At 32.1% G+C, this 12,452-nt stretch overlaps 1 protein-coding gene across 1 annotated transcript in view; it reads right to left on the bottom strand.

The window, feature by feature from the left end:
* Nucleotides 1-12,452, bottom strand: part of CSMD3 (CUB and Sushi multiple domains 3) — a 605,915-nt gene that overhangs the window by 202,107 nt on the left and 391,356 nt on the right. Inside the window, 2 exon segments of the mRNA XM_032696902.1 lie at nucleotides 1,911-2,067; nucleotides 10,163-10,332. Coding sequence (XP_032552793.1) covers nucleotides 1,911-2,067; nucleotides 10,163-10,332 — 327 coding nt within the window.

The raw sequence follows: 12,452 nt of genomic DNA, 5'->3' as shown, positions 1-12,452 counted from the left end.
TGGACAGCTTCCTTATCGACAGAATCAAAGTAAACTTTTTAATAACTGATCAAGTTCCTCTTGAAGGTGAACATGTAACTGCATTTCCTAACTGTGGGTAGTGGAAGCACTTTTGCTACCCTAAGTGTGTATGATCAGGAGCACCATGACCAGAGCAGGCAAAGGGGACGTAAGGCCTCAACCAGGGCATGGCAGGGCAGTTTGTGCAGGAGGACACACAGGGAGAACACTTCTTTGAAAGGGTGAACATTCCACTGGCTCAGTAGAGAGACTTGAAACCCACATAACCCAGCAAACTGGCACCACTCTGTGACCATCTGCACAAGCCAAAAGCACTCATCCTACCTGACCCTCAAGGTAGAATGGTGGGTACTCATCTAAGAGAAGAGGGTTTGCACCATCCACCCTGGCTGATGCATCCACCCAGACAGAACTCAGATTGAACTATTCCTTGTATCTAATCTAACCCTACCCTCTTTCAGTTTAATACCATTACCCTTTGTCCTATTACCACATGCTCTTGTGAAAAATCCCTCTCCAGCTTTCCTGTAGATTCCCTTTAGATACTGGAAGGTGGTATAAGATCTACCCAGAGCCTTCTCTTTTCCAGGCTGAACAACCCCATCTCTCCCAGCCTGTCTTCATAGGGGAGGTACTCCAGCCCTCTGATCATCTTCATGGCCCTCATCTGGACTTTATCTCTTCCAATTCTACCAATACCAACAAAAAAAAAAAGATTCAGCACTCTTCAGGCTAATAACTATTCAGGCTAGGAAAGTGTATTCTATAAGAATGTCTGTTTCAAAAGACAGAAAGTGTTAATGATAAAGTTCAAGTGCTGGGCTTGACACTTATATGGTAACACAGCACCAAAAGGCCCATCTTTAATCATAGCTTACAGTCCTATGCTATCACATGCTACTACAGGGTATAATTATGCAATTTTCACCTTGAAAATAATTACATACTCTCCAGTATCTTGAAACATTTTCCTTTCATTTTGCAAGACATGTTGTTTTTTATTAGAATTAGTTTTAAAAACATGATGAAGAGTTTTTGAAACAAAAGAACAGTTTTACAAGTGAAAAATGAATTATTTAAGCACAGGAACAAAAAAGGATGTTGATAGCTGCAGAGTTACCTTATAATACTGTCCTGTTTGATAAAAATTCAGTTTATATAATAATTCAGTGATGATGAAATAGTTAGACACTAAAAAAAGTCATATACAATACATGTCAATAGTCACGTACAACAATCACATACATTTTCAGAAGCTGACACTTGATAAAATAGATGTGTATAGCTACTTCTATACACCCTCTAAGCCAGAGACCTGAAAAGGTTTTCCCTCTCCTCATGTTTAGAGTTTAATTTTGTCAGTCCACATATAGGTAAGAAGGTTTTATTAGGAACCTTTCTTTATTATTTTGGTTCCAAATTGGATGATTCTAAACAACAATGCAAGCTCAGAAACAAATGCAAAGTATCAAACATTAGTCTTAAGAGGGAGAATGTCCTTTAGTTATGAATTATTTTCATGAAACAAAGTGTTTTGGTTACAGTTTAAAAATACTCACATGCTTCAATATTTTTATGTGCTAACACAATTAACTGAAACTTACCCTATTTCTCTTAAGCTTTCCAACACTGAAAACGACTTCAAAAAAACAACCCTCTAGAAAAAGGACAGTGATTTAAGTATCAGACTATACAAATGATTGTCAAAGCAAGGTTTCAGTATGCTACACGTTTTGGGTCTTTTGAGGTATGATTATGAAAGTTTATTATGTTGATAAGTGATCTGCTGTTAATTTTTTCAGTATTTGTCATTTAACTGCATTTTCATCTTATGATTTTCATTCCTTTAAAAGCATAAGTCTATTATTACTGTTTTCTCGAATACTTACTGGTATACACAAGCTGAAAACCTTCATCAGTGCCCTCCGTGTCTGAGTTAAATTCCAACCACAAATGATTTGAAGTACTACTTAGTGTCAGGCCTCTTAATGATGCCCCAGTATATGCTCCCAGCAGGTGAGCAGTGTTGTCTTTACCATCATAGATCTGTAAAAAAATGTGAATTTTACAGTTATGAAGAAAAAAAAAGCTCCATTTCATTTACAAAACAATTCTGTACATCTCCATTTAGAGGGAAGATAACTCTGCCAAGGGAGATCTATTGTCAGTCAAACCAAAGTACTATTTGGATATATTATTTACCTCTCTTAAGTTGACTTAATTCTGGTGATTTTTCAATTGCAGAGTTTAAAATATGTCAATTCCTTTTTCACATAACAGTAGAAGTGGGCAGAGGTGCCATATCATCTCAATCTTTTTTAATTTGTGTTTTCTCTTTCACTGTCAGTAATGTAATGTTGATCACAGCCTATCAACAAACACCTTTTTTGTGTAGCTGTATCTGCCTCAAGTCACTGAGATGGCATAACAGAAAAGCTCCCATATCTCCAGTTTTGGCTTATATAAACCTGTGGTGGTTTTCTTCCATATGAAGAGAGGTTAAAATACAACTATAAAGTATAAGGAGAGTAGGAAATAAATTTAGCAACTGCTTCTGTAAGTTGAAAGAGTAATGTAATCTATATGTAAATTGGAATACACCACTTTTATTATTTATTCTTCTTCAAGTGTTGTTCTTTTGCACATTTGAACCAGAAACTTTCATCAGATACTAAATATATAGAACAATCTTTTTAATAAATCTCAGCAAATTTCCCTACAAATTTGATTGCTTTAAAGCATCACAGGTTGTTGGATTCCTGTAACTCCCGTAAAAACCTATAAACTTCACAATAATCACTAACCCATTCATTATGTCCCATAGGATTTATTTAGAGACTTCTAAAACAACTAAAACTTTGATAAATGGGGTTTACAAAAAATTTCACTTACAAATCAGTAAATCGACCTCCGAATAATTTTCAGATTGCAATATAGAAAAATTGTAAAACCAGTAAAAATATGAAATTGTCTGCAGTTCTAATTGTATTAATTAGAAATTTAATTAAAGCTTGCATTTGTAAACAGGAATCTTCATCAGAACTAAATCAAATACACCAGCAATAGTAGTAAGGCAACAAAGTGAATGTGAGGTATTATGATGCCTGTTCCCTATTTGTGAGAATGACTCACACACATAAATCCTATTTTCCAAAAATCCTCGTGTCTTTAGTAATAACAAAGACTTTACATTTAATCATATGCTGAAATAAAACAAATAAGTGATTTCTAGCTATCTTAGTGAGTAAATAATTGTACAGCAGTTTAAGATCCACAACAAAATTACTTGATATCATACCTTATTTTTTATTGACACAAGCAAATAAATTCCAAACAAAGTTCAATTTAAATGCCAGTGTCCTTAAATGGAGTAAATGTAAGAAATAACAGAAAAGAAAAAAAGATGCAATTAATGCTTATCAAATAAAAAGTAATTTCAAAATACGTACAGCAGTTGTAAAATAGATTTCTTATGTTTTTGAAAAACTTCTGTAAAACTATACTGAGATCAGTAATCAACCCAGAAAAATAAAAAACAACTACAAAACAAGCAAAAAAAACCTCCAAAACAAAACAACGAAAACAAACAATGCCCTCCCCCCCGTGAAAATTAATCTGAAAGTACTTAGTTTTGTTTTAGTAACTGAAAGAAAAATGCCCATTTAAGGAGAATTACAGCTATCCAAAAAAGATATTTACATCATGACAGACTTAGAGAAAATCCAGCTTGAATTTGATGCTCTTTCTCCTAATTTCTCCAAGGTACTTATAACTAATAATACCCAAGGATTCAGGATTTATTTTATTTTTAAACATTCTATAAGAGTAATCCATTTCATGCTATGTGTGTATCACTAATAATTAACCAAAGGAAGCTGTTAATAAGTTATACCATTTATTCTCAATGTCTCACCAGAACTTCCAACAAGCTACATCATGATACAAATTTTCTTCATGTTAGAATTTCCCCACACATATTTCATTGCCAGTTTTGTTAGATGTCCTACCATATTAAACTTTTCGCATTACTGCACTGTCATCTCTTGTTAACACTAATTCTACTTCGTGGGCTAACCAGCTGTCCCACTGCACAATGCCGTTAACCCTATATAATTTCTATGAAGGAACAGAATTTAAAGTACCCTCACACTTCTGAAACTGATTCTTCTGAGTAGGAAAACTGCATCTGGCTGAGGCAGGATTGTGATTCATTTGAACATGAAAATGAAATAATTTTTTTCTTCTGGTTACTGTCTTTCAGACATTCAGAGTAACATATACCTCTTTTCCTGAGACAGTGGGTCTCCCTTAGGACAATAAATGAACGCATATTTTGTAGTACAACTTTCAATTTATGTCACATCATCATTTTGTGCGTTTGATTTAATAGAAAAAAACAGAAATTTACAGAATAATTTGAATGATACAGTTTAGCTTGCAAAGAAAATAGTAACAGACCCTTCTGAGATTTGCAGAACTAGCACTTTCTTTCTAACCTTGTTAAATTAGGTGGAGGTTTTTTAAAACTAGGTGGGAGCTAAAGATTTTGAATGAGTTAGTAATTCAGCTTCATAATTTGTTCTGGGAGACAATGTGAATTATATTATATATGACTTAAGGTATCACCATTAGCTTATTTTTAATATAGGAATATTCTTTCTTATAGGCCTTGCCAACAGACCTTGATTTAAGTCACTTGGGTGCTAAAGATAAGTCCAAGAATAATCATCATGAAAATATTCTTTGGCTGGATATATTTTTCTTAAAGTCATCCTGTAACATTAGTGTAAAGATAATTGATTCATGACTGTATAATGCCTGAATAAGCAGTAACAAGCTATTCAGAAAACAGAGGTCCATATTTATCAGCTATTTAAAGGCCTAATCTGTTAAATGATTAATTCATAAAGAGGAGTAAAGACACAGAAAATAATATTAAACTTCTTCATATCACAATAATATTTTGAAATGTTATAGAGAAGGATGATAACAGTGAACACTCTACATAAATATGATTTGAACTAATGGATGTTATGTTCAATTTGAGAAGGAGCAGTTATGTTTGCATTTACAGTTAGAGAGCAAATAAACCTTGTTAATCTTTTGAGTGGCTCCATTATCAACAAATTTTAAATGGAAACTAATGTCTTTTTTCTGCTAACTTTTTTTACTATATAAAATTTTAGCAAGAGAGTAGCATGAAGTGAATGTATTAAATTTGTGCATTTTAATCAAACTATTTTTGAGATTTTCCATTGAAACATAAAAGACATATGGATATGATGATCTGTGCCTTCATAAAGAGAAGAAATAACATAAAATCAGCAGCTCAGAACTGAGGCTGTCAACACCCTGTCAAATGTATATCACATGCAAATAGAAGCACTAATATAAAGACAGAAAAGGGCCCATATGTTTTGGGGGGTTTTTTTGGTTCCCTACATTTATTACCTATTTCTCACTCATGTTTTCCAGTGACATTGCTAGAAGTATTATGATAACAAACATAGAGATTCTTAAGAAACAAATTAGCAAAAAGGCCCCAAAATCACGTTCCCTCAAAGTCTTTGCCCAAACCCCCTCAAAAACTGAATCATGTGCACACATTTCAAATCTGGCCCACAGATGAGACAGCAAACAAATGCAGTAAAACTGAATCCTCCATATTTGGCAGGAGAGCAAACAGTGCTGGGCCAAGCACAGGAAAAGGGAATCCTGATTGCCAGTTCTATTTTCTTCACTGACACACTGTTACCTTTCTGTTGCTGGCCTGAGTGCTCTAGTAAAAGAAGAAAGAAAGATTGCTTCATTACAGTATCAAAATAATTCTTGAATCTATTTTTTCCACACAGATGCAATCTCACTTGGTACGTCAGCTCTCACTCTACACAAGGCCAAGCACAGAATCCACTACAAAAGATAAAAAAGATCTGCAGAAACATCTAATGTTCTTTTTCCATCTCAGTCCTTTTCATACTTTCTGTTCCTCTGTCTTTTATTTTATGTTTACTTAATGGAATATACCTGCTGAATTTTTAGGGTGGAGGTTTGGTTTCTTTTTTAAACATTACCAGTAAACTACCTATTAATTAGTACCCTACATAGGTACATTTTTATTTATATTGAAATTTACTGAAAAGAAATAAAACAGTCATATTAGCTTTGTTCAAGCTTCAATTTTAATAAAAGTACCTTTTCCCCCGTAAAATAAAGAAGCATATTAAAATATCTTTGAATCAGAAGAATATTTTCTACATTCAACTGATTTGAACACAAATAAAGTGTTCACCACTAACAATGGACTATTCAGGCAAAAAGAAGAATAGCAACTGTGCTCCTTTCTGTGTAAATCTAAAGGATTTGCTTACAGCTATCACAGACTACAGAGTTTACAAGAAAAACTGGCAGATGGAGATAAAAGCAGGGAAAAAAGTAGGTAGAAATATTCTCATACTTTGGAAACAACATTTTTTTTTTAGTTTGCCTCCCACGTATGTAGTTTAAATTAAAAAATTCTGGATTCTGGAAACATAGTGCACAAACTCAGTTATCAGTAAAATTGTACAGAATGAAGCAACTGTTACAGAGTTTCTGAGATTAACATTAAATGTATTGGCATATAATGACCGTACAGATCTTAAATTCTTCATGTATCTTCTACATATGTCTTCATGTAACTTTTACAAATATTAAAACAAGATGTGACACTATCAAGAGCAGGTTATTTCCCTACTCAAAAAATGTAGTGGGAGTTACATATTTCTTTAATTTGAAATAAAAAACAACAAGAACTACACCATTAATGTAAGTAGCCAGAACAGTTACATTAGAAAGAGAACAAGAGAATTGTATGCTAAGTGAAGAAAATGACAAAAAAATTATATGCTTTGAAACCTCTTTTCTATACCATTTCAAAACTGATAAAAAGGAACCCCTCTTCTCTGCCTGTGGAGTAACAGTAAGGTGGTGATTTATTTGTGTTAAATATGCTGTTTCCCTCTAATGCTGCATTCCTAGTATTGCTGTTTCATTGTTTCAATCACAGTGCTTGTCAGATATAAATGTGATCCATGGTCAGTTAAGTCATGTGGAAAGTAGCAGACCTCATGACTTCATTAAAGAACATATCAAAAGTTGATTACAATACTCAGTCTATTCAGACTTTGAATGGAATTTTAGCTGCATAGGTTTAGTAATGTAAAATCTTAGCTGCAAGAAAAAGTAACACAAAGTACATGATTAATTTGTCAAAATTTTCATATGTCAGTTCTGATGAGAAGAGATGCATTATTCACTTCTTAACCAAAGTTTGTTACTAAAAACCCGAGCTTTAACTATAAAATATTATGGGGTTGTCTTATTTGTGTTTGGGGGAAGGAAGACCTGTCTGGAAGTTGTTGTTTTAAGTATTTTGATTTTAAAACAGTGAATTCCTTACTCTCCCTAGTTCACAGTTAAATGGGAATTGTGTATTACCCTTTTCTGTTTTCTGTAAGACTGTTTTTTGTAAGACTGAATGATAATTTTTCCCTTTTTTTTAAAGTAAGTTCCTTCTGTTTACAAAGTAGTGATACATATTAGGTTTACAGTATTTGTTGACTATTATTGATTCATTTAAAACTAAAGTATAACCCTAATTTCCTATTCCTGTAGTCAAGAGTTTATTCTCTACAGTTTATTCTCTCTGATTTGCAAAATAGGCAAATCAGGTAGTTCCTTCCTTTTTTTTAATTTTCATTTCCGGTTCTACAAAAATAAAAGGAAGTTCCTGCAAACTTATCTTCAAAAACATTTCACTGGCATTAACACAAATCAGTCTAAGGGAATGTAGGAAAAAAATATGTGGGTAAGCAAGACTACTTTCCTAATCTTGAAGATATTAATGATAAATGTTAGGCATATTCCCAAGTCAGTCGCACACAAAATCTTCCACTGATTCTTTTCCAGCTTCTGGGGATGAGAAGTAATCAATAATCATAGGGATCAATAGAAACTGCAGAACTGGGTCTGTGAGAAAAGTTTTGGAATGTGTGACTGTTAATGTATTTCCTGGAGAACTTTCCTCTATCAAATGAACACATGAAAAAAGAGTGTGACAGAATTAAGACAGTTTCATCTAAGAAAGGAGGTAGAAAGAGACATGGTGGGTTCCACAGATATCATTTCTTCCCACAATATCAAAGGTCAAGTGCCTTTTTCTTGCTATGATGTCAGATAGGCTGAAAAAGGGTTCTTCATTAGAAGAACTACTTCTTGTAGCTGGTTTTTATGGTGGGTTTGTTTTTCTTTTAATAGCTTGGGAGGAACTCCAGGTTCTTATTATGATTCAAGGCTGCTGACTTGAAAAACAAACACTTTAATTACACAATACTAGTTTCACTTAAAAAATGCACCTGCAAAACACAGCTAATACTTTTACCACTGACATTTATAGCTGAATAGAGGCCTTCCTCTATCTATAAGTAATATGTATTACTCTTAATTTCACATTAATTGAGTAGCAGTATTAAAGGAGAATTTTCTTTTAAAAGCCTCTGAATTAACATTTTCTAATTTAACTTTAACATCTGCAGTGCACATGGCACTAATGGTACTTGAAAAATCATAAGTCATAGATCTTTCAAAATTGTATGTGCATTAAATGATTAAGAAAGAAAAAGAAGAAAAAAGTTGAATTGCTTTACATTCATATTAACTTATATTTGTCTAACTGTATATAACTGTAGCTAACATCCCTACAGTTCTATGACTTTTAAACCAATATAATAGAGTTGAATGGTTTCAACCTAAAAAGTCTTGATAAAAATGCAGCCCTATACTTTTATTAGATGGGCATAAAACATGTGGACAGAAATATGATAGTGACTTGACTGGATAATGATTCAAGTTCAAATGCAAGAAAGACCTGACTTCAAATCTGATGCTAATTTTGGTTAATTTAAAGATCTTACCAGTACTTCACTAATTTTGCTACTTTATTAGGAAATTCCAAAATTTTTGAAATTACATACTTGCATACACCATCTGAGTATTTTAACGGTAAATTGAACAACTTTTTTGGTTGGTTGGTTAGTTGGTTGATTGTTTTGGGTTTTTTCCTCATGCTATATAAATAAATATTAATAAATAATTTTATAGTATTAATATAACTATATATTAATAAATATTATGTAACTTTTGAATTAAATCTTTCTGTATTGATTAATGTAACAATTAAAAGGTATCTACTTGCTTCTGAAGTAAGCAGTGAGTTCAAGATAAAATAAACATACCTGTGCATTCTGGGTACCTAGTAGCCTTAGGTTTATTTTTCTTTGCTTGTGTTTTAAGAAGAACATAATACTTCTCTTTTTTTAACCATTTGATTTATATTTGAACAATCAGACAATTATTTAATTGCTTTATGGATATTTTATTGCATTGGTGTGCTATTGCAGATGGTATGTGCTAAAAAGGGACTCACCCTGATCAACATAATCTTTAAATGTGTAGTTGGTTAAGCAATATATGCATCTGGAAATATACTTTTTGGAGTGTAGTTATAAAATCCATGAACAAATCTACTGAAAAAGCTACTGAATTTATAAGGTGAAATCACTCTATAAAACTCTGGTAGGCTCTAGTACCATGTTTTTCCCTCTGTTGTTTCTTTTTTCAGTGTGAAAATTCTATTCACATGTAATTGCTGTGCTTACCATTTCACAGGACATTACTCAAGATTAGAGGCATTTAAAGTGTAAACCTCATGTACAAAATGGAGCCTGTGTTAAATTAAAGTACTGGGTGTTATATTTGTTATGTTTAGATCACAGCTGAAGTTATGAAGATACTGAGCAAGTAAACAAATCAAAAGATGTTATTGATTAATATTAAACACTAAAAATAGAATACAAATACACATTAAGGCAACATCAGGTTTATGATTTACATCTCTTTAATTATCTGTGGTCAGAAAATGATTTTTTAAGAAACAGATTATTAAGACACCTCAGGTTGTCTAATTTTTAACTTTTTAAAAATAGAACCAGTTGAGAAACATATTTTCTAAGAGATGCTTAATATCAACTTACCTGATACTGTACTATCACAGATAAATTTCAGTGCTATGAGGAACTACAAGATACGTTACATGATTACATACCTTAAGAACATCTCCTTGGGCTAAGTGAAATGTTCTGGCAGAAATATTGATTCCTTTCCCTGCTTGTACCTGAATGCTATAAATACATTCATGGTTGTTTTCATAGTTAAGAGGATAATTGGGAGACAATAAGATTCCTTCATTATTTGTTGTGGACGCTCCACATTCAGCTGCAATTAAAAGAAAACGTTAAGCCATATTTTAATAAAACACATAAATATTTTTGTAATGTTGATAATGGTAATGTTAATGTGACCTGGTTCAAAATTAATAACATTTATTAATATCCAAAATGTAGTTCTAAGTATATGACCATGATAGTGATTGGAGGCTGTAAGAATATTTCTATTTCAACACTTTAATAAATGCATGTTAAAAAACATGAAAACTTAAAATCATAACAGTGCACATTTCATAATTTTAATGTTTTAAAGGATCTTTCTTGAATTTTATTATGGAGAAAATATATTTAAGTTCTCCAACACAGAAATTCATGAAGACTTGCAAATTAAATGAAAATAAAAGAATTCTAGAAATTTATATGCATATTTATTTATATATACATGCACGTGCATAAATATACATACATGCAGATACATATATTTTCACATAGATTAATGAAAAAAGAGATTTTTTTTGTCTCTAATAGTAATTTATTAAAATAACTAACATAGTCAATGATACAGTTGAAAAATAGTTATGTTATTTCTATCAGACAAATATAGAAAAAAAATTATTACAAGAATAAAGAAGTAGAAAAACATAACTTTGCGGGAAAAAAACCCAAACAAATCAAATAGATTTAAGATTTAAAAATAAAAATAAAAAAGTATTCCCAAGTAATACTGATATTATTCCAAAAAGTAAACCTTATAATTCAAGATTTTGGCAATTAAGTAGCAGGTATTTTGTACCAGGTATTTTAATAAGCACTGAGAAACTATTACAGTTCTTTCCTTCACTTTTTATTTAGTCTTGATATGTGGCAATATAGTGCAAGCACAGGAGTATTTCCTCTCTTTTTAACAGACTGAAATTAATTTTAAATTTAACTGTAACACTAAATTTTTGGGGTTTATGTTTGTTTTCAGAATCATTTCAATATTCTTGCCATTTATTTTACCCAGTCTTATTAGAATGCACTTCAGTTATTTTAACCCAGGAATTTCATTAGTTTATAATTACACAAATAAGACACTTTGTTGTGCAAAACTATGTGGTACTTTTAATGATTTGAAAAGATGCTTAAACAAACGATGGTGTGTATTCTAAAACCTTTTATTTTTTATTAATATTATTATAATTCCCATCCCAGACTTGTTTTAGCAACATTCAGTATATTGAAATATATATCTTTTTATATGAATTTTGTACCACAAATGACAAAAAAAAAAAAACAAACAAACAACTTAATTAACTATGCTTTCTGTATTGCTAAAGCAAACGTGCAGAAAGCCAAACCAGGTACAGATCAAAGCAGAACAAATGTTTGATGACTGTGTTTAATTCAGCAATACAGAACAAGTACTCAAATAATTCATTACTTTCTCTTAGAATAGTTGGATACACGTACTCTAGGCAGAAGCGGAAAACCTCCTAGTCCACATGATCACATCTATCCTTTTATTTCATTCTCAAATAAATGGGTATTTGCTTACTCTGAAGATGCATAGGTCACTCTGAATTATAACATGAATGAGTAAGATGAATGTAATTTCAAGTTTGTGAGATATCTTTTCCAGTTACAAAGAGATATAAGAGTCAAAAGGCATAAAGTAATTATGGTATTAAGTTGATCCAACAACCCTAGGTTATATCAGAACTATAATTCAAAGCAGTTTTTTAAAATCTGATCCCAGTAGAGAGCTAACTGTTAGGAGATTTTTAACTAATATTTCAGAATCATGCTAGATTTTGTTACAAACAAGGAATTTTTTCATGTCATAATATTTATCAATCTGATTTGAATTTTCTAAATTTAGAGACAGAGTATGGTGTTTCAAGTCGTGGATACCCTGTCCCTGGAAGTGTTCAAAGTCAGACTGGATGAGGCTTTGAGCAACCTGATCTAGTGAAAAATATTCCTACCCATGGCAAAGGGATGCACTACATGATATTCAAAGGTCCCTTCCAACCCAAACTATTCTGTGACTCTTTGTATGATTGCAACCCTTGTGTCAGCAGACAAGAAAGCTAGTTAAGCAACAACAGTCTTGAAAACCACAGTACAATAGAATTTCTCCCATAGCATTCAGTTCTATCCCCACAGTTCCATGGAAGCACACAGTGC

This window comes from Chiroxiphia lanceolata, chromosome 1 (assembly GCF_009829145.1).
Source record: "Chiroxiphia lanceolata isolate bChiLan1 chromosome 1, bChiLan1.pri, whole genome shotgun sequence".
Taxonomy (NCBI): Eukaryota; Metazoa; Chordata; class Aves; order Passeriformes; family Pipridae; genus Chiroxiphia; species Chiroxiphia lanceolata.
Note: the sequence above shows the minus strand (reverse complement) of the source record. Positions and strands in the feature narration are given on the sequence as shown.